Source organism: Acomys russatus, chromosome 2 (genome assembly GCF_903995435.1).
Source record: "Acomys russatus chromosome 2, mAcoRus1.1, whole genome shotgun sequence".
Taxonomy (NCBI): domain Eukaryota; kingdom Metazoa; phylum Chordata; class Mammalia; order Rodentia; family Muridae; genus Acomys; species Acomys russatus.
Window position 1 is genome coordinate 38030662 of NC_067138.1, and position 22611 is coordinate 38053272.

General features: G+C 41.6%; 1 protein-coding gene across 5 annotated transcripts in view; it reads left to right on the top strand.

The window, feature by feature from the left end:
• The window catches only part of Runx1t1 (RUNX1 partner transcriptional co-repressor 1), a 150651-nt gene extending 143358 nt beyond the window's left edge, over positions 1 to 7293 (top strand). For all 5 annotated transcript variants that reach the window (XM_051160497.1, XM_051160502.1, XM_051160499.1 and 2 more), the window contains one exon: positions 5775 to 7293. In XM_051160497.1, coding sequence (XP_051016454.1) covers positions 5775 to 6050 — 276 coding nt within the window. In that variant the 3' untranslated portion in view covers positions 6051 to 7293. The remainder of the gene's footprint in view (positions 1 to 5774) is intronic.
• Positions 7294 to 22611: the final 15318 nt, after the last annotated feature.

The following is a 22611-nucleotide window of genomic DNA, read 5'->3' on the forward strand; positions in this document are numbered from 1 at the left end:
CCTGCGAAGTCAGTGGGGCACAGGACGCAGGTTTGAGTCATTGGTGTGTGGCTGACTGTGGTCAGGTAGTGAGAACTTGGGAAGGAAGGGACAGTTCTTTATATCAGCCCCGGCTTTTCAAATACCTCAAGTGAACACAGTGAAAGTTATAATGGAAGAAACAAAATATTAACATCTTGGAAACCAAAATCAGTAGAGATTTCAACAAGGGGGAATTAAAAAGAAGGCATGGAGGAGGCACCCAGTGGTGAATCTTCAGGGAGTCAGGAGACGGAGAGGGTAGAGGAGATGCTGCGGGACCCTAAGGAAGTTCTTTCTTGTAGCTGTTAATGCCTGTGAGTGACAGCGCTTAATTTGGATAGTGTACAAGCTTTCGGATTTTAGTGGTTCAGAGGCACTGCATCTAGAACAGAAACCAACCCACCATCTATCTTTCAGCAAGTGCTTCCAGAAGGAGCTACGGTGACCACCTGCTATGTAGGCAGTACCTCAAGCTCTGCTGCTCAGCCATGGCATAACTCTGAGCCATCCTGCAGTTGCTATTTTTGTTCAAACAGATTACACTACTTGTCCCCTCCCCCTGTGTTTAAGTTTATTTATTTATTTATTTATTTATTTAATGTACATTGGTGTTTTTGACTGCATATATGTCTGTGTGAAGGTGTCAGATACCCTGGAACAGGAATTAGAGGCAGTTGTGAGCTACCATGTGGGTGCTGGGAATTGAACTCAGGTCCTCTGAAAGAGCAGCCAGTGCTCTTGACTGCTGAGCCAGCTTATCACTCAACAGTGGCACTGAAAGTGAAAGGCAGGCTGCCCTGCCTCTGAAGCCTGTGTCATTTTGGTTAGCTACCATGAGGTTGTCTTTGCTGCCTTGTGTTTCCAGTAGGAAATGGTGCTCTCTTCTAAGCAGTGGGGCAACAATGGGACCTAAGAAAAGATCTGACATTTGTGGAGTGGGGCATTTTGAAAAGAGTGTTTGGTTGGCAGTTTCAGTACCAGCTGGATGAGGACTGGGGGGGGGGGGGTGTTCAGGGGAGTGATTAACTTTTAAGGATTTGGGTTTCTGAATTGCAGACTATCCATGAATATGGCTTTAAAAGACCAAGTGCAATGCACATCTAACATGTGTGAATTCAGGTCAGTGTACTGCTTCTGTAGAGTTTTGTCTTTATAAAACTAGTACTGGAAGCAGGCCTTTACATTTGCAGAATTTTAGGTAGAGCAATTTTGCTGAACCATCTTGATCTTGAGTTACAGATAAGGCCTAGTAAAACAGACAGTCATTCAAGAGAAAACCTTTGTCTCTCAGAAAAAAAGAATTTTCAACAGTGTTGAATAGGAGGGGTGCGTTTTGCTGATAGAATAGCCAAATTATTCTCTATCTAATCTAAATGCCAAGATAAAGGAAAGAGCTTTCCTGCCCCAAGGACAAAGAGAGTGGCAGATAAGACAACAGGTATAGAATCTCTGCCGTGAAACCCTGACATCCAGAATCTTCCATCTATCCTTGCTATATCTGTATATAACAGTGCATTTAATGGATTTTGCAAAGAGGAGCTTTGTATCCAGCCTTAGGTTCCTCACCTACAGCCCAGGGCAACTTTGCCAAACTGCCGTGATGAAAGCAACATGATCAAAAGCCACTATCCTGGCTAATGGCTTCTTAGGGTTAAGAGGCCATCTTGGTGAGAGGCATGGCAGCAAGAACAGGAACTGCAAGCAGGAAGCAGAGTGTAAACTGGAAACTGATGAAGGATTTAAATTCTCAAAGGCCACTCCAAGTGCCATGCTTCCTCCTGCAAGGCCTCACCTCCTAAACGTCTCCAAAGAGCACCAGCCATTCCAGGACCTGAGGGTTCCGATGCTGTAGGGGATCTCTGTCTCTCAAACCACCACACATTCCCTTCCTCCATTTCCAGATAAAACAGTCAGTGGCTTTAATGCTGGCCAGGCATCAGTTGCCTAGGTACGGGCCCACAAACAGGGACTTCCGTACAGTTATCCAAGAGAAATATGACACATACAAATGGCCTTTTAAGGTTCCCAATGAGCCTTTAAAAATAGGGTCCACTTCGGACTGTTGTTTTGGTTTGGATCCGTTTGTCTTTTTGTTACTTGAGCATGCACTGCAGTTTCCTACCCATTCGCTGGAATGCAGTGTCAAGGGCAATAAAAAAAAAAAAGATGCGATTAAAAAAAAATCCTAGATCATTCAATCACTCTTTGTTTCACCTTCCTACACCTGAGGGCTGTTACCCTCAGTGGTAGGGGGCAAATGTGTAGGACTGAGTGGAGCTAGAGGTAGAACTAACCAAAGCTCTTCCCTCTTAGATCACAACCAGGAAGGGCTAAGGCAAGAGGCCTTAGCTCTCAGCAACTCTGCTATCCAAAACATCTGTTTCTGTATTTGGCTCAATTCCACATTTTTTTTTTTTTTTTTTTTTGTAAAATTGTTCCCATCTTTGAAAACACTTTAAAAAATAAAGAAGTCCCCCCATTCTGTCTCCACTTTCCACTCCCCAGCACATGCATTTGTAATTACCTGGTTTAGTCTGTGTGTTTAATCAGTTTAAATGGAGAATGTCGCGTACATCTGATTTCAATCTGAAGGAGCCATTGAGCACTGGGCAGTTACCACCCTGAAGTCTGCCAAAATGTGCCTCTGCCAAAACACGATAGGACTCACACCAGGGTGTTTCCTAAAGACGCCACTTGACTCAGATTAGATGTTTAATTTCCTTAAAATATTGTTTTGGATTTGGGTCTCTGTTCCCTAATTGGGATTTTCTGATGTAATTTAGGAATATCGCTTATTTGCTGAGTTTGTTCCAGGACCCAGCTGGCAATCTCCTTAGAGCTAAACCTCACTGAAGGAAACTTCACTCTGAATGCGCAGAGTTGTACCTCGAGCTTTGAAGGCTGAGCCAGGCCCACATTTATTGACAGGGTCAAGGAAACAATATCCATGCCATGCAGCAAAGTTAAGTTGGAGAAGAAAGCTTCCAAATGTGGCGGTGGGCAGAGTTTGTGCATCTTGTGAGATTTTCTTTTCCATTTTGTTCTTTTAAGAATTGTTCTTCAAGAAGCCATTAAAGCATCCCAGGACTGGCCTTAGCCTCCAATGTGGTGGGAGCAGAGGTGTAAACTACTAGGCCAGGCCTCTCGAGAAGTTCATGTAAAATTAATTAGAGGAGAAAAAGTTAGCTTGTAGTATTGATTATGCATTACAGATTTGTTTTACTAACAACATTCACATATGAATTAAGCTTGTCATTTGAGATTATAGATTCTGTTGTGATTTTCTTCCCACCACTGAAGTTTCTAAATGGTTTAGAATTAAAGGCACAGGGCTGAACTTTTCCAAAAGTGTGCATGTGCATGTGTGCGTGCGTGCATAGGTGTGTGTAGATCAGAGGACAATGAGGCAGAATCCCTCTCAGTTCTGGGGCTGTGGTACATCCCACAGGCTCACTAGCACCTGAACATCTGGACTTACCACAACATCCACCCGTTCCCATGTGTTCCTGGACTGAGCCCAGGTCATCAGGTTTACAGAATTTTATCCACTTTTTCTTTGTTCCTTTCTGAAGGTTGGAAACCAGAGTTCTTGAAGTTCCCTGATTCTAGTCCTTGAGACGCTCTAGGCTCCCTCTTGTTAACAGTTAATGGAATTCATTCTGCATAACAGGAAAGCTTTACGTGTCAGGAAAGTGGTCTGACATTCCAGCTCTGCGTTCTTAGTAGGCTCATGAGCCCACCTCTAAACATGCCCCCAACACAGTGAAATCACAATAGCTGCAGAGAAGCCAGAGAGGGACCTTGCAGTATCTTGAGCGTTACTTTAAAATCTGTTTTAATTACGATGTGATCACAGCTGTCAGCCAATTGGGTCATTAGACTATATCTAAAACTCCATTTCACAAGAAAATGATCAGAGCCTTTGACAAAAGCTGAGGATGTAGCTGAGTGGCAGAACACTTGCTTAGCTTGCTGGAAGATCCCGCTTCCATCCCCGGGACTGCAGAAACAGAGGCAGGTCATAGAACGCTTAGGTGTGTATGGCTGTGACCACTTGACATAGCTCTTCGTAGCAGAGTCAGTCTTTCTAAGGAACTAGAAACATGTTTTATTCATGAGATGAACATTTGGATACGGTTTTCTGAGGTTCTGTCTCTCCTGCGGGAAGCATCTTTGAGAGCATTGTCACACTCGGTCTCTCCCCCTTTGCCCTCACTTCCATTAGATGCGCCCCACACAGGTGTTCTTGCACCTCTAGAACATCTGTGCTCTGATTCATGAGGTGTTTATTTTAGCATGCAAATCTCAGAGGCAACCTCATTTCTGCTTTTCTTGTGCCTCGCAAGATGCCACATAGACCTGGCAGCTGGTGTTCCGAGGTCAGGGTTTCCTTCTCCTGATACACAGTTGAGTCCCAGTTCCCTCCTCCACTCTAACTTTCCCGAGTTGCAAGGGAGCTCTGCCAGCTGGGAAATGCTGTGTCAAAGTGGAACAGTTATTCGCCAAGTTTAGGAGTTTTCATGTTTCAAGACTAAATTAGGCATCAACTGATGTGTTCATATCACAAATAACTGTTTTGAGCATCTCTCTGAGGTCAGGCTAAGCATTTATCATAGATGAACAAACCAGAGATCATTTCCTGGGGTTCCCTGGGGTAAAGGGTGTTACTCTAAGAGTAACCTAGCGTTTGGTTGCTAGGGCCACTGAGTGGATAGAGTGGAGTTTGGTTGCTAGGGCTACTGAGTGGATAGAGTGGAAAGAGCTACTACTTTGCCATATCCTGTCTGGGCTGGGCTGCAGCAATAAACGGAGCCCTTTAACTCTTACACAGTTCATTGAGTTGGGTGCTGTGGTCTTGTAGCTCCTGTTAGAATTCAGAAGGAGAAACCTCTATCCCAGAGTAGTATATTTGTTTCTAGCCAGGAGAGTTTTGGTGGTAGGAGGAGAAAAGTTGGGAAATACAGATTGTAGTGAGTATAGAGTAGATAATTTATTACATATGAAGATAACCAAATCTAAGAAGAAGGGATTTTTGTGACAAACACTGGTGGAATATTCAGCCATTTCCATCAATGCCATAGTCATTGCTGACAGAAAATTGAGCCATTTGAGGAAATTCCATCTCTCTGTATTGACGGCGTCTTCCCCTTGTTTGGGAGTGCAGGTTAACATGTGACCCCATGGATGATGAAGGCACCATGCATGTGTGAGACAGTGCCAGGTGGGACAGTGCCAGGTGGTCAGTGTGCTAGCGCTCAATCAGGAGGGTGACTGAGACGCTCCTCTGATAGAATGGAGAGGTAGTTCATAGTAAAGTGAACGAAGTGATGAGTGGCACCAGCCACGGGCCCTGGTAAGAGCCAGAGAGCCCCTCCTGAACAGCCTGCAGGGGCCAGGGCAGGGCTTTGTGTGCCGGTGCCCTCTCATGAGGGTGGCTTGCCTGGGGCTGTGGCCCTTTGCAGTGCTGCCCATTCCTCTCAGCCTTTAGTCCCAGGAGCCTACCTTGGGAGGCCTGGAGTGCTGGCCTGGAGAAGGGCAGCAGGTTGGAGAGGTAGGGAGAGGGTTAGGCTACGGAGCAACTCGAAGTTCAGCCTGGGTGAGATCCTGCCTAAGGTTACATTGAGGCCAGAGTCTTGCGAGCTGTCCATTTTGTCTCTACGGTTCGTGAAGATGTAAGAACAGTAACTTCTGCCGTGTTTACGAGATTTTTACCTTCATGAAGCATTCACCTGGTGTCTCTCCTCCTTCCTTAGAGTTGCTGGAACTGTGGCCGGAAAGCAAGCGAGACCTGCAGCGGCTGTAACACAGCCCGATACTGTGGCTCCTTTTGCCAGCATAAAGACTGGGAGAAGCATCACCACATCTGTGGACAGACCCTGCAGGCCCCACAGCAAGGAGATACGCCTGCCGTCAGCTCCTCGGTCACACCCAGCAGTGGGGCTGGGAGCCCTATGGACACACCACCAGCAGCCACTCCGAGGTCGACCACCCCGGGAACCCCTTCCACCATAGAGACGACGCCTCGCTAGACCTACACTCAGACTGTCAGAGGAAAGACACCACAACCAACACGAAAGCAATTCCTCATCCTCAGATGCTCAAAGTCGTTTTTCTGTTTGTTTGTTTATAGATGAACTCTCTATCTTATTTCAGTACTTCAGCAAGAAAACTTACCTGTATCTTTGAGGCGGTTGTAAAACACAGAGGGCCAGTAACGGGTCGTAACGATAACAAAGATATCTTTTCTTTAGAGAACTGAAAAGAGAGGAAAGAATATAACGTGAAATGCTAGATTTGACCTCCTCCCTGTTATTTTCAAGTAGCTGGGATTTTAAACTAGATGACCTCATTAACCAATGCTTTACCAAACAGCAAACCAAGAGATTGCTAATTGCTGTTGAAAGCAAAAATGCTAATATTAAAAGTCACAGTGTTCTTTATATACAATAATGGAAAAAAAGGGGGGGGCAATCCCTCAAGGGCATGAGCGTTGGATACAGCAGTAGACATTTTAACAAGAAGATGAATGGCGTCTGTGGGTTGCTAACTGAACTTTGAAGACCCGCTACAAAACGCGCAGATGTGCAGCAGATTGGAAGGAGACACAGATGTTCGCTTTTTTTTTTCCTGTTTCTGAAAAGAAATAATAATATCCAGGTCAACAGAATGAAAAATGAAAGATGATTTCCAGTGGGGTGTATGACTATAGCAGCAAGAAAAAAATGCCATAATACAAAGGCTCCTTTTTATACACACACATACACACACACACACACACACACACACACACACACACACACACCACTCTTAAGAGACTCAGCCTGCAGTTAATTAGCATTGTGGCAGCTTCTAAGTCAGCCAGCTGCCCTAAATAACCCTTCACGATTTATTCACTTTTGCAAGGTTCCACAGAGTAAGACAGTGGGTCTGTTCCAGCTCACTCATTTTTATATTGAAAACTAATTTTAAAAAATGGTGGCTTCAGCTCCAGCCCCTTTCCAAAATTTTTCAGCCCCACCCTGTTTGGATTTTTAATTAAAATCTAGTAGTTCTCTTGGTGTTAAAACACTTCTGTCCTGTGAGGTTTTCCCAATGGTGTTTTTCTTGTAAATGTGTTGGACAAATGTGAAGATGCATTGTAGCTTATCCATATGCCCACATTTAGTCTCTTTATTCCTAGTTGGTGAGAAACCTGTATCTTTCTATGCTGCTTTTATATCTGTATGTATTAGTGATATTTCTCTAGTAGTTAAAAAAGAAAAGGAAAAAAAACTTTTTGGTTGTCCTCAAGAAAAGAAAAGAAAAGAAAAGAAAAGAAAAGAAAAGAAAAAGCTATCTTTTGGAGCTGCTAACTCACTCTCTTATAGGATTTTTTTCCTGAAAACCAGCATGCTTCATGGAATGCTAGCATATGGGTGTTTTGTAAGAGGGATGTACATAAATGTATTTTGCACTGTCACAATGACTCCCTAGGCATGCTCTCTTTTTTCTTTCAAACCAACTTTTTAAATATGCTAGAGCCATTTCACCAATTTTAGCTGTAGCATAGAATAGTAGTGGAATTTTTCTTTCTTTTATCCTTTTTTATGAGAAAAATTATTAGGGACTTTTTAAAAAAATAAAATAAGATATCCTACTTTAAAAAAAAAGGACAGTGCATGCATATTGCTGTAAGGTTGTTTAAGTATTTCTAATTTTACAAAAAAAAAAATGAAAAAAAAAATCATTAGAGCTCCAAATGCTGAGGTGTAGACTGACAGCTTTAACCCTGCTGAGTGCCAGGTTATACAGTATTCATACAAAAGGGAAGTCAGCCAAAGACTGATCTGATGGACCAAAATCGGAATTTTGAAAAGCACCAGTAATACTTTCCAAATGACCAGCAGGTTAAACGTGTTCAGTGTGACTCCATTAACCCTTCGTTGTCCAGGGTCCAGACCAGAACTACTTGTTAGTTTTGAAACACAGTAGCCCAGGATGTGGTTGTGTGCTTTAAGAGTCGGCAGTGCTGCAGGCTGTGTAGACAACCAAAGTTGACAAGGCTGGGAAGACACTTCTCCATGTACACATACACCAGGCATTTCTTTACAAATTGAGTACAATCCATCAGCTTGTGGGGGGCGGGGGGAGGCGGGGGTGTTAAGGTAACCCTTGGATACAGTTTTCAGTGGCTGTATTTGAGTTTTCTCAATAGAGGCGAGCCTCGTGGGTTCACTTTGTGTCTCACAAATCTAAGATTTTCTTACAACATTTCCCCTGTATTTTCATATGCCCGTCGGTTTTAATTTTGTTCGGGTGGTGTTGTATTCTTTTTGTTTTTAATGGCCTTTTAGTTTAGGAAGTTCTGATGAGCAAGTAAACACATCTATCTATCTGCATGTTGGAAGTCCATCTGCCAGCACACCTGCTAACGTGAAATAAGAAGCACATAACCAGGCTCCGACTGGGTTCTGTCTTACCATGGTGCTCCCAGAATCCTTTGACCTCATTCTGCTTTCTAGTCTGCTTGTGACACTGGACAGTCCTTTCTTAGAGCTATTATATGTTCTAGGCTACGAAGGGTTAAATAATCCCAAAAATGAGGTATGTCATACCCACGCGTCTTGATCTCGAGAAGCTGTGATGTATGTGGAACAGCACTGTTATTCTTAACACTAGTGTGTAAAATAAGAATTAGTACAGTACGTCTCATTACTTTTTAATTCAGGGCACCCTGAGTGAAAACCAATACAAAAAAAAAAAAAAATCCCTAACTCTGAGCTCTATCTCTAATTCCTCTTCCTCCTTCCCCTCTTCCTCCTCCTCCTCTTCCTCTCCTCCTGTTTTGCTACATTCTCCTCAGTGGCAAAAAGTTTCACTCTACCTCTGACAGCATGTATATTGCACCAGTAGCTAACAAAAACTGGTCTAGTCAAACCAAATGGGCACAAAAGAACCAGGATACCAAAAGTTAAGCTCATACAGCTGCAAACCATATCACTCCTTGGTAACAATGCAGACCTCATAATCCTAAAAAAGAGAAAGAAAAGAACACTTTCGTTACTTTCCTTTTTTGCTTGTCACTTATATACAGGCTATGTGAGAGTATTAATTTGTAGGTATTAACACATTTTAAAAAAAGTTATCTTCATTGGATAGAATTGAATGGTGGTCGCTGATAGGAATAGGGCGTCCTCTTTCCCTTATCTCTGTCTCTTTACTCTTTTCTCTTTCTCTTTTTCTCTGTCATGAGACTGTGTGTGACAGGGCCACCTGTCTTTTAAATTTTTTTTTTCTGAACTTCTTTTGTTTTCGTTTTTGTTTTCGTTTTTGTTTTTTAAATGTGTAGGTGCATGTCTTGGGGATTTAAAAATTTCAAGGCTGGTTTACTTATGCAAAGCATGCCTATGTCTGGAATACTTAGGGAAAGAAAGCGACTCCATGTTGTCCGAATTCCTCAAGGGACAGAAATAAAATTGGAGACTGTTGAAATGCAGATTTGAAGTAATTTTATTTTAATTATTTTGGGTTCTGCGACATTCTTGTGAAAAATTAAAGTTGTTGTGCAATACTTGATTCAGACACGTACCACAAGTTAACGGTAGACTAACACTGGGGGGCGGGGCTAGGCATCATGCTTTTGTCAGCATACTCTTGAGCTTTTAAGTCTACTATGTCTGAACTGTGGTTTCTTGTTTATCCTTTTTTTTTTTTCCTTAGTTGGACTGTAATGTATGGTCTGTCAACCTGTGAATCTTTAAAGTATGATTCAGGTATTGTTGTATTCTTTACTGTGTAATAAAAATGCTTAAAAAAAAGAAAAAAAAAAGTCCTGTATCCTGTCTTCCTTATCTTCACTGTGTGCCAAGGGTACCACTCAGGGACCTTAGCCTTGGAGATCAGTCCTTCATGGAACACTCACAGAGTCGACTTCAGAATAGTCAGAGTCAGCTATGGAGTATGTCTGTAACATGAATTAGCTCATTCATGAGTAGTGAGGGAGAATGATAGGGCAGAGGGACATTTCTGAAGTCCTAGTCATCTGGTATAGAAGGATACTCAACAGCTCCATAGAAAAGGATAGCTTAGTTTAGGGCTCATCATCTCCAGAGAAGTCCACTTCCGGTCTTCTATGGCTCTAGCTCTCAGCAGGTTGCTCCCACACATACCTTCAGCATACAGCCACGGAGCAGACATCTTTCTCCATCTCGTCTTAGATCCTCACTGCCGTTCATGAGAAATTGCCAGCATGTTCACACGTGTTTTTGTACATTTGTAATACACAGTATGGTATTTCCAATATATATATATATTTTTTTTTTTCATGTACTAGTTATAAGTTAGCTTAGAATGTGGAGAGCCAATCAGTCTTCAACCCTGGAACCCAGTAAATTTTTGTGTAGTTTTCAGAACACATTTCTTAAAGGGTGTATGTACTAGATTGTAGCAGAATTTCCCGTTTGCTTGGAAGATTCCCACTGCAGGCTAAAGACACGTTTAAAGAATCAGGTGAAATGCACACACAAGGCCTGGCTTTAGGGAAATGTCAGATAGATGGTGGCGAGTGGGAGACTAACTTAGGTCCTTCTGTTCAACTTCCTTCGGATGCCAACTATATCTTTATCCCTGTCCGGAGACCTAGCTTCTCCAGCTGATCTTGAGAAAGGCAGCCTATTTTACAGAGAGAAGGTGCAGAGAAGGGAGAGGGAGAGAGAGTTTAAAGGTGTAGATAGTTTCTTATCCCTAAAACAGAAGCAGGCTGGATATTTAATTTGGTAGTTAATTTTTCCCCTCAAAGGTCAGGCCAGCCTGGCTCAACTTGCCTTTCCTCATTTATACAAATATGTTTTCTCTTTCTCTTCGATGTGGAATAGATCAGAAACCAGAAGACATGAAGAGTGGAAATGGTGATTTAGCTGGTCTATAAGCTGTCCTTGGAAACAGCTCTGTGACGTTTTGTATGACTGGATATGATGGAAAAATGGAAAAGGAGTTTAGTTTAGACGAAGAATATGAACAAAATCAGCAGTTTCTATGGGATAAGAACCATTTTTTTTTTAAAGAGAACGTTAATGGTGTCTTTAATAATATTAAAATGATGTTTGCCATGAAAGAACACTAAGCTATCTCCCCAGAATGGGAGTGGAAGAAATGATCAAAGAGGTGCTTTTCTGTATGGGCGTTTATATCTTTATTTCGAGGTGAATAAATAAAGTTGTACTTGCCTAAACTTGTCCTTGGTAGGTCTACTCTCAGTCATACTAGACAGAATGAGTGAGGCACAAGCAGGAAATATATTTTTCATAAAACCTCCATCTATACAAAAAGGAGAGAGGGCCATATTTGTTTCTCTTTTGCTTCTGGAACTTTTTATTTAAATAAACATTTAAGTCTAAAATGGTTCCAAGTCTATATATGGGAAATCTATGAGGACTTCTTAGGGCCACTATGCTTGACTTACAGAAATAAATGTAACAGTTGGGGGAGGTGGCTTGAAGTAGATGAGAAGGGATAACCACGTTTACTTCCCAATGGTAGCAGCATCGTGTTGGAGTTCTACACTACACAGTCAAGAAAGCGAGCTATCACACTGTATGCCATGAACAAGCTCAGCTTCCGTCTATCACTGATAACTAGGAAGATGAGACACAATTTATCCTATGGGAATGTGGAATGGTGGGAGAACGTGGAGCTACCCGAAACACAGAGTATACCTGTGTAAATCAACAGGAATTGAAGCCGCTTTCAGTACCTAATACAAGGTCAGGCACCCAATTAGCACTCAATAAATATTAATTGTAAATAAAACTGTGAGTCTGCGGCTGAAACAAAGTGGTGCCAGTTTCCCAGAAATAAGCCAGTTGGTTATAGGGACAGGAAGCATGAGGACCATGATTTAATCATCTGAGGAAAAGACTGCAAGATGAAGACTGAACCATGTGCAGGCTCTGACCCGGACAAAGCAGGAGCATGACCGTTGTTGACAAAAATACCAGCATCTATAAACACCAAAGCAGGAAACAAGCAGCACCTAGTTGTTGGTGACAAACACAATTTTAATTGTCATAGTTCTCTGTTAATTTATTCATATAAGGCTTAGTAAGAGATTAGAACTGCTTTGAGATTTGTGTACTTAACAGTGTGGACTAAGAAAAGTGGCCTTGTTCAGACCTCATGGCCTGTCTGCCACATAAGGCTCTTTAGCTTTAACGATCCCACATTCTGCTTCATTTTTGCCTTGCGCTGTTTACCTTCAATCCCTGGATGCTCTTTAAGTCTCTTCTCTCCTCTCTTATATCCACACTGCAAGAAACAAATCTTCTGATATTTTTCTTTTCTTCTTCTTCCTCCTCCTCCTTCTTCTTTGTTTTCTTGTTTTGTTTTGTTTTGGTTTTTTTGTTTGTTTTTGTTTTTTGAGACAGAGTTTCTCTGTGTAGCCTTGGATGTCCTGGACTCACTTTCTTTACCAGGCTGGCCTCAAACTCATAGTGATCCACCTGCCTCTGCCTTCTGAGTGCTGAGATCAAAGGTGTGTGTCACCATGTCTGGCCTGATGTTTTTCTTTACCTTAGTATTTCCCCGATTATACTTGTCTTTTTACTAAAGAAAATTGTTATATGAACCATCTCAAAAGTGAAAGAAAGGAGTACCTTATATTAATACTATGTGTTGAGGGCTGAGGTGCCAACACATATACAACCATGTTACTACCCTGACAATACTTTATATAATGTGGTCCAGAAACATTGGAACATATAGTTTCTTCAATGCATATCTGTTTTCAAATTTTGTGGAAAGGATGCTTTCCGTTGGGACTTTCTGCTTGCCAGCATACTCTGGAGTTTCCCTGCTGTTCAAATGGTTCTGGAGAGATCACCACTGTTTCCTCATGACTTTCAGGATTTGAGGGAAAAAAAATCCTGCTTTTTTTTTTTTTTTTCTTTGAAAGCTAACAACAACAACAAAAGAGCTGTGAATGTAATTTGGAGCTTCTGTAGTACATATGGGATTTAATTCTGAGCAGCATGGAAACTCCAAATAGCAACAAAGATCTACTAAAAAGTGGCATTATATTATGCTCATACAGATTATGTGTGTATAGTCACACATGTATATTTTTAAAAAGCATAATAAAGTTGTGGTGATTTAAATAGGTATTCATGTGTTTGAGTGCTTTGCCCACAGGGAGTGATGCTGTTAGGAGGTGTGGCCTTGCTGGAGTAGGTGTGCTCTTCTTGTAGGAAGTGTGTCACTGTAGGGATAGGCTTTGAGGTCGCCTATGCTTAAGTTACACTCTCTGTGTCACATCGTCTTTCCTTGCTGCCTGCAGATCAAGATGTAGAATGCTCTCTACGTGTTTTTATTTCCTAAGATAGCAGGATGTGATAAGAGTGGTTTCCAAGCCTTTCCAGCTCTTTCTGAACTCTGGCTGGATGGTTCAACTCTGTTGTTCTGTCCTAAACTTTTCTCCAAACTGACTGATTTAAATTGGCTTCTCTTGGTTTCTGGCTGAGTCACTCAAACTAATTCTGGCAATATGCTTTAATCTTCAGGTTCCTTCTCATTCTCTGGCTTTCTCTGGCTTGCTCTGCCTTCGCCTGCATTTAGCTTGTTCTTTCTGCAACCTGTGTCCATAAAACGATCCCCATGAGAAACTCTTGGTAAAAGTATCTCTCTCTCTCTCTCTCTCTCTCTCTCTCTCTCTCTCTCTCTCTCTCTCTCTCTCTCTCTCTCTCCTCCCTCCCTGCACTGCTCTTAAATATCTTCTCTTTCCTGTTCTGTTCTCAAGAGAGTGGGGCATATTTGTGATTAGAGCTGTGTGCTAAACTCCAGTCAGAGGGATTAAAGATGTGGTGTGTTTATATTCCAGCCAGAGGGATTAAAGGTGTGTGCTAAGGGCATATCTATATTCCGACTAGGTTACACAGATGTAGGCCTTTGAATGTGATCCCTTGCCAGAGCAGCCATGTTGCTGACTTAAAACTGCTCTACAACTCCCTGCTCCATCTCTAGCACCATGTCAGCCTGTATGCTGCCATGCTTCCTGCCATGATGAAAACTGGACTAAGCCTCTGAAGCTGTAAGGCATCCTCAATTAAATGCTTGCCTTTTATAAGAGTTGCCATGGTCATGATGTCTCTTCACAGCAATAAAACCATAACTAAGACAGAGTATTTTTAATGTTTTCACCATAAATAAGAAATGTTTGGGACACACATGTTTAACCTGGTTAGAAAACTATGCAATACACATATGTGTTAAAACATCACTTCATTAATTATGTATTAATATGTATATGCTTCGATTCAAAGAATAAGATTTTAAAGAAATCAATTTTAAAAACCTAACAAGACAAATGAATTTCAAGAGCAGAGCAGTCTTCCAACAACCAGGACCACTTCAGGATTAGAGAAAAATTGCTGTTTCTCTACTGCTCAGTTCCTTTTCCATGCAGCTCCGCCTCATTGCTTTAAGATTACATGGCTGTTGAGAGAGAGAGGTCACTCAGATTCTCTTGATAGACATTTGTGAAGCAGATCACTCTCTGTGTTACTGGAGCTTCTGTCCTGGTGTTAGAGAAAGAGAAACAAATGTTATGCCTCAGTTACCTCCAGGATCAAAGCTTTCCACCTTGGAGAGGAGCCCATCAAGGCACAACGTCTCATTAAGGGGGCCAAACAGCTTCAGTCTGTTGTGGTCTGATAGGACACAGGAGGTTATTTCAATTTTCTTGTATCTATAGAGACTTTGAAACCAAGTATATGGTCAGCTTTAGAGAAGGTTTCCTGAGGTGCTGAGGTGTTTGGGTGAAATGTTCTATAGATATCAGTTAGGTCCATTTGAGTCATTTCATCTGTTAGTTTCATTATTTCTATGTTTAATTTTTTGATTTTTCATTTGTTTGTTTGTTTGGGTTTTTTTTTTTTTTTTGGTCTGGATGACCTGTCCATTGATGAATGTGAGGTTTTGAAGTCTCCCGATATTAATGTGTTGGGTTTGATGTGTGATTAAAGCTTTAGTAATGTTTATTTTACAAGTGTGGGTGCCCTTTTATTTGAGACATACATGTTCAGAATTGAGACATCATCTTGGTGAATGTCTCATTTGATGAGTACAAAGTGTCCTTTCCCATCTCTCACACTGCCTGGAGGGCCGGGACCCAGAGCCTTGATAGTTCAGAACCCAGAATAGAACCAAACACAACTGGCAACAAAACAAAACGAAACAAAAACAAAAACAGAAACAAAACCAACAAAAGAAGTAAATGAAATGATTCGAAAAGATAGTCTGCTACACTGCTACACTGGTAGAGAGGAGCCTAGACCAGTTGCCATCAGAGAGGCTCCATCCAACAACTGATGGAAACACATGCAGAGACCCACAGCCAAACGATAAGCAGAGCTTAGGGAGTGCTGCAGGAAAGGGGGAGGAAGGATTGTAGGAGCCACAGGAGTCAAGGACAACAAAAGAAACCCCACAGAATCAACTAAGCCAGGCTCATGGGGGCTCACAGAAACTGAACTGCCAACCAGAAAGCATCATGGGATGGACTTAGGCCCTCTGCATACGTTATAGTTGTGCAGCTTGGTCCTAACAAGGGAATCAGGCTCTTTTGCTTGTCTTTAGGACCCTTTTTCTTATACTGGATGCCTTGTCCAGGTTCAATATGAGGGGTTGTGCTTAGACTTACTGCAACTTGTAATGCCATGTTTGGATGACATCCACGGGAGGCCTGCCCTTTCCTGAAGAGAAACAGAAGAAGATTAGATGGAGAGAAAAGAGGGGAGGTATGGAGAGAGGTTGAAAGGAGACGAGGGAGGGAAACCACGTTCAGGGTGTAACACATGCGAGAAGAATAAAAACAAAAGGAGGCAGAGCGGCATGCTCTTGAAGGTGATCCCTTTGGGGGTCACATATTAGATATCCTGCATACCATATTTACATTATGATTCATAACTGTAGCAAAATTAGAGTTATGAAGTATCAACAAAATAATTTCATGGTTGGGGGCATCACCACAACATAAGGAACTGTACTACCGGGTCGCAGCGTTAGGAAGGTTGAGGACCATCCTTTAGGCTTCAAGGAAGCTCCTTAAACTCAGGAAATAAACAACTCAACGACTTCAGGAAGTTCTTGTAACTGACCAGGTTCACTGGGTCTCTCCCTCTCCAGGCTTTCATAAGTGGTAGGACTGCAAAGAAACACCCACAAAGCTGAGCTGTCTACAAGCTCCCACCAGCTCTGCTCCCTGAAACATTCAGACAGACTCAGCCACATGGCAGAAACCGAGGCCAGCTGAGCTATGCTGAAGATAAAGCTGGACTTCCTAGACTGAACAGTGACAAACCAAACATGCCTAGAAGAATCAGGGACCAGATAATGGAAACCAAGGACTCTACCAGGACTCTAACTTGTTGAGCTTTCTGTAGGCTATGAGCTGTGGTCCAGGTCTCCAGCTGTTTTCCTGTGCTGGTGGACTTTGGTGATTTCTCTGTCTCATGTCTGCTCCTGTAACTAATGTCTCAACCATATCAACTCATTGGTTCACTAAGTTAAACCTTTGTGATATCCTTTGGTCTGTTGTTAGTTCCCTATCAGGGATGAAGAGATATTGATTATGTCTCACTAGGAACTGTAATTTAATAATCCAGTAGCTCTTGAGAAATGCTAAAAGGAAACAGGGTGTGAAAATGGACTAAGTAACCACGGGATTGGGAGCGGCATTACTTTAGCCCAGGTGGCCCATAGCAGACCATTCCAAGGAGGTAATATCTAAGAAGAAACTTGGATTATGTAGAGCAAGATACATGGACATGGAACCTCTATTGATAGGAGTTTTCATACCACTTAAAGAAAGCAAGCAAGCCTTTGAAATTAAGACACTGGAGGTCTTGAGGAATTATTGATGGTTTATTTAGGAAAGATGGTGGTTTGTATGGGGCTAAGCAAAGCAGGTGTTTGCTATAGGTTCTGCTTACAGCCATCAGGACCATTTTGTTTCCTATGTGAGACATGAAGCTTCTTCTTCTTCTTCTTCTTCTTCTTCTTCTTCTTCTTCTTCTTCTTCATGTCTCTGTCTCTCTCTGTCTCTCTCTGTCTCTCTCTCTCGCTTCCTCGAGACAGGGTTTCTTTGTGTAGCTTTCACTGTCCTGGACTTGCTTTGTATACCAGGTTGGCCTCAAACTCACAGATATCTACCAGCCTCTGCCTCCTGAGTGCTGGGAATAAAGGCATGCCCAAACATGCCTAGAAGGCATGAAGCTTCTTTTAAAAGCCACTGGTGGTGACATTATATTCTTGTTTATACTCTTTGTTACACTCTTATTTGGGACATAAAGCTATCTGACTGAAGACTGGTACAGATGATAGTAACTATGGAGTTGGGGGTGACAGTGTAGGGGGGAATGGGGGTGGAGTGGTGGCAAGGAAGCTTTGTAAAACAGTTCGAGTCTCTCATTGACAGGGGGTCCTGCACTTAATTCAGGGAAGGCTGGCAGGAGGAACAAAAGAATGAGGAAAAGGACTTTCCTGTCAGAGGTGACTTCTGGAAGTCAGCACAGATGCTAGAAGCATCAAGGCATACAGTCTTGAACTCAGGAAACAGAAGATAGGGATCTTTTGTAGATGAGGGGGAGTTTTACAATAATAATCTTTCTTAGGAGAACCAGGATGGCTTGAAAGTAAATTTAACAATCGCTGCTCCTTTGCTCAGGGTAGAAAATAGGGTCAGGATTATGTCTGAAAAAGAGAAAGCCTTTTGTATTTATGACTAAAGTTTCTGCTAGCTCATTTTACATGGCATCTACTGCTATTTAAAGCCCGTCTATTAACAGTGTGATGAGGGATGGAGTCTAGAGAGAACCAACAACAGCCTTTCACTGATCCACTTAGTAAATCATATGTTTTGCTGACAAAGTCACAGACGGTAAAATTAAGGCAAACGCCCTTCTGCATGGTACATAATACATTGGTTTTTTGCTTTGTTAGCAAAGCCTGGAAAATGCTGTAAAGGGTGTTCTGCTGTTTTAGTATTCAATTAATATGCTCTCTATAAAGGAGATGTAAAAAATAATTACCACTGAACTTTATGGGATTGAGTTGAGTATAACATACACACTTACATGTGTACATACATGCATATAAACGTAAATATATGTAAACATGATGATAAAGCCAATTATTGCCTGTGTATTAATATAAGTTATGGTCTACCTACTATCATGGAATGTTCTTATAATGCAATCTAAATTAATTTAAGTAACTACATTTATGTTTCTGACTCAATCACTACACTGGACAGCTATGAGCTCAAAAGGGTTTGGGGCTGATATTCCAAAGCTGGAGTAGAAATTACCAGAAGTGCTGCATCCTAAGCAATAACTGCTACATAAGTAACTCAGCAGTTTTTAACCCACACTCCCTGGAACTCTGAATTAGAAGTCATTAACAGGCACCCCATGGGGGAAAAATTGAAAAGCACTCAGAGACTAACATATGGGTAATGTTATAATTTATATCCCCATAAGGATCTCAAAAGTCTAGTGCTGGAGGAATCGTGTAGTTCTGTGTGGCTGACATCCCCCAGTGTATTTGAACACATTCACAGGCACGTCTTTATAGGCATATCTATCGCACACTTCCCTCTCTGCTGAGCTCATTTGTTATAAGCAGAACCTCACGTAGGACTGAATCCTATCAGTCTTCCCCTTCATGTTTCAGAAGGAGCACTGAAGTCTACTCCAGATCTTCACGCTTCTAACATAACAAGCCAGTTTCCCCCGTCCCACATTAACAGTCCAAAAAGATATTAAAATAAACAAACATACAACAGCAAAACAAACAAACAAACAAAACAACAACAACAACAAACCATATCTGGCACTGGCTGCTTAGTTGTCACCTGACTGATTGAGGCTGTGAGAACAAAACACCTTAGATGGCTAATTTATGCGCAACAAAAATCTATTGCCCACGCTTCTGGCAGCTGGGAATTCTAAGACCAATAGTCAAGTCCAGTGTGCGGTGAGCTCTCACTTGCTGGTAGAGGTGACTTCTAAGTGCCATCACAGGACAGAAGAGGCCACCGGCCTATGTTCAGCCTCTTTTCTAAGGATACTGCATCCACACAGACAACAACATCAATACTCTTAACCTTGAAGAGTAAATTCCAACCCATGACTTTAGAGGAAATCACAGACAACTCACATAGCACTTATCTTAGGAATAAAGGCCTTCTTCCTTCTGTTCTTCCTCTAGAATGGATTCTTTTCCTTGATATATCTCCTTGACAACAGTACTTGTATATATTTATGGCTTTTTACACATTAGTTTCTTTCTCCACAGTTGTAACCACTAGACTCTAGTGACTAGCATTTTCTGGAGGTGCTCTGTGGTAGGAAGTCCCCTTTCTTGTGGCTACAAATGAAAGAGGGGAGGAAACATTTTAGAAACAGATTCCCCAGAACTATTGAGATAGGAGATCTGCATGGGAGATGTGTGATGCATAAGCCCAGACTTCTTTGCCTCTTGCTGTGCTTCTTGGAATCCTAGCAGGAAGAAGGAAGGTAGCATTCTTGAGTGATATCCTGTCACTAAGCAGCATGGCCAAGGAAAGGAGAACACTTGACATTAATGCATTTTCAGACCCCAGGGACAACCTCTTACTCACTGCCTCATGCTCACAAGGAAGTGATGACCCTGACAACTACAGCAATAAAGAAGACTACTGCACTGGTGGTTGGGGAGCACCCGACAACAGAAGGTCAACAAAAGCCCAGCTACTCTCTGTGCTAGTCATAGACGTTGAAACAACCCTTGGAAATGCAATTAGCCGGAACACCAGAGGGAAGGATGTAGCTGGGGGTAATGGGATACCAAGATACTGTGTGGCAACTCATGCAGGGGACTGGGAAACTCCTTTGGAGAGGCAGATCTTTGCACAGAAACCTAACCTATTAGGAAGGCAATATCTTATTTTGAGTTATATATAGTGAACTAGCTGTCTTTTCAATTCACTTGCAAAATGCATCTTATGAGGTGGGGAAATATATTCATTCTAACAAAGATTGATGAGATAATATTTTACTTCATTTTTTTTCTTATTTTTAGGTGTTTCCGTTAGGTTTTATTCTTGCTTTAATAGACTTACATGGTTATTTTCTAGGTTTCCACACTTAGCTATCAGTTTTCTCCACCTGGAGTATTTTGTCTGTTCTCATACATTTAACTCATGTAGTTTCCTCTTTATTCCTCCTTTATTCTTTCCCCCATTTATGCCTCTTTTTTTTTCACTTTGTAACCAATTAGTACCCTTAGCTTTAAAACCCTTTAAACCACATTTATCCTAATGGCATTTTTGCTCCTCTGTTTCTGAACTTTATCAAGGGTGATATTATGTACATAAGTGCTGTTTGCCGTCTGTAGACAATTGGTAGATGTCAAAGTGGCTTCTGTTACTCTTGCCTCTTCCCTCTAAGAAGCAGCCGAGATCATGGGCTCAAGCGAAGACCATCATAAGCACAAAGAAGACGTTCATAAAACAAAACAAACAGAAAGAAAAAAGAATATGAATTAGAAGAAAAAAGGCTGCAGGATGCGTTTGTGCCAACAGATCTCCGCAACACAAGACAGCAACACCAAAATTATGAAAAAGAAGCTACCAGGAGAGCTCCAAAGCTCAGAACGCTTCACAGTGAAACCAAAGATGATGAAATAGATGCATTGTCAGGAAGATTTCAGATTCCCACATCTAACAATATCTAATGACCATTACAGGATTCAAACAAGAAGACGAACATGTAAGGAAATCAGGCAAGTCCTTCGATAGGAAATAGCAAGCTAGGTGAGAAGGTCAGAAGCATGAGCGAAGAGTTCAGAAGTATAGAGGGAAGCCTCAGTGAGGAGTGAGGAGATGCGGAAGAAAAAAAGCAACAGGAATGCAGAAAATAAGTCCATCTGAAAGATAAAAAAAAAAAAAAAACAAAAACAAAAAAACAGTGTGGAAAGTTCAACTACATGTTAAAAGGAACCATAAAGAAAAATGTGAGAGATCAAAGGGCAAGGTCAGAGTGATCAATAAGGGAAAAATATTGAAGAAGATCATCACAATGTCCACGAAATCTGAGAGGTTTCTTTTTTCTTTATACTTTTGTATTAGAACTATGTCATTGTTTTAGCTTCTTTCTTGCTTGAATAGACTTTGATTATCATCCCTTATTTTTCTATACATAAGAATCTATCAAGAAGAAATCTATTCAACAAAATTATAGTACATTTTCAAAACCTAGAGAAAGAAGTGGACATCTAAACACAAGAGTCATTTTGAACCCCAACCTGACAAAACCAGGGAAGAGCCTCCCTCCCCAGGACATGTTCAAACTGAGATGTCAAAAATTCCAAACAAACAGCATTAAAGGGGAAGAATTTTTTTAAAAAATTGTTACTGACCTACAAAGGCAGAAAATCAGAATAATGTGAGTTCTCTCACCAGCATATTTTCAATCCAAGAAAGAATGAACATGGAATGGCATATTTCAAGGCCTTGCAGTAAACAACTGCAAGACAAGATTGCTATGTTCAGCAGAGACATCTTTTAAAGTTAATGGAGAAATAAAGTCATGTGTAAAGACAGATGCAAATTAAAACAATTCATGACCACCAAGTCAGCATTGCAGAAAATCCTTATGGAAACTCTAAACATGTGGCAAGAGCAAGCATAGTCTCAATACCAGGAGTGCAGTAAAGAATACATTTCCTAAGAGGAATAGATGATTATGAGAACCAGGAAAGAGGCTTAAAGGGAGAAGAGTGAAGGGAACACTCTTCTCTTATCTCTTGTATCTGCATTAGGGATATGAGACTGAAAAGAAGCATGGGTTTTGTGATGAGAGAAGAGGAGCAGGAAGATGGGGGAAGTGAGTAATGCGGGTGGGTAGGCACAAATAAGAATAAAGTACAATAATCAGTGTGCATGAAAATCTTACAGTGAAACCCATTACTGTGTATTCTCTCTTGTTTCTGTTTATGTTGCTAGGATAAAACACTTGGACAAAAACAAATTAAAGGAAAAAAGGGTTTATTCAGGCTCCCAGTTTAGATTACAGTCCCTTGGAGTGAGGGACGTAACAGCCGGTCTGTCACATTGCACTCATAGGAAGCAGAGAGTGATGAAAGCGTGCTGCTGCATGGGTTTCTCTCTCAATGTACACAGCTCAGGATCCCACCTAGGGAATGGTAGCACCCATAGTGGAAGGTCTTCATGCCTCAATTGATGCCACCAAGATAATCCCTCATCGGCATGCCCAGAGCGCAGCCTATCTCCCAGGTGATTCTAGACTTAACCAAGCTGACAATTTATACTAGCCACCATGAAGCATATTAAAGTCCCCCATTTGGATTCACAGACCCATTTCTCAGTTTCGTTTTTGTTTTTGTTTTTGTTGTTCAACCCAGAACAAAAGTCATTGTTCTCATCTCTGAGTTCTTCACACTGAGTCTATGTTGCTTTCTTTCTTTTTTTTTTACCATCCTGAGCTGTTGGAGGGATGGAGGTGATCATGGTTAAGGACCGCATGGGACAGAAATAGACGTATTGCTTAACTTTGCTAA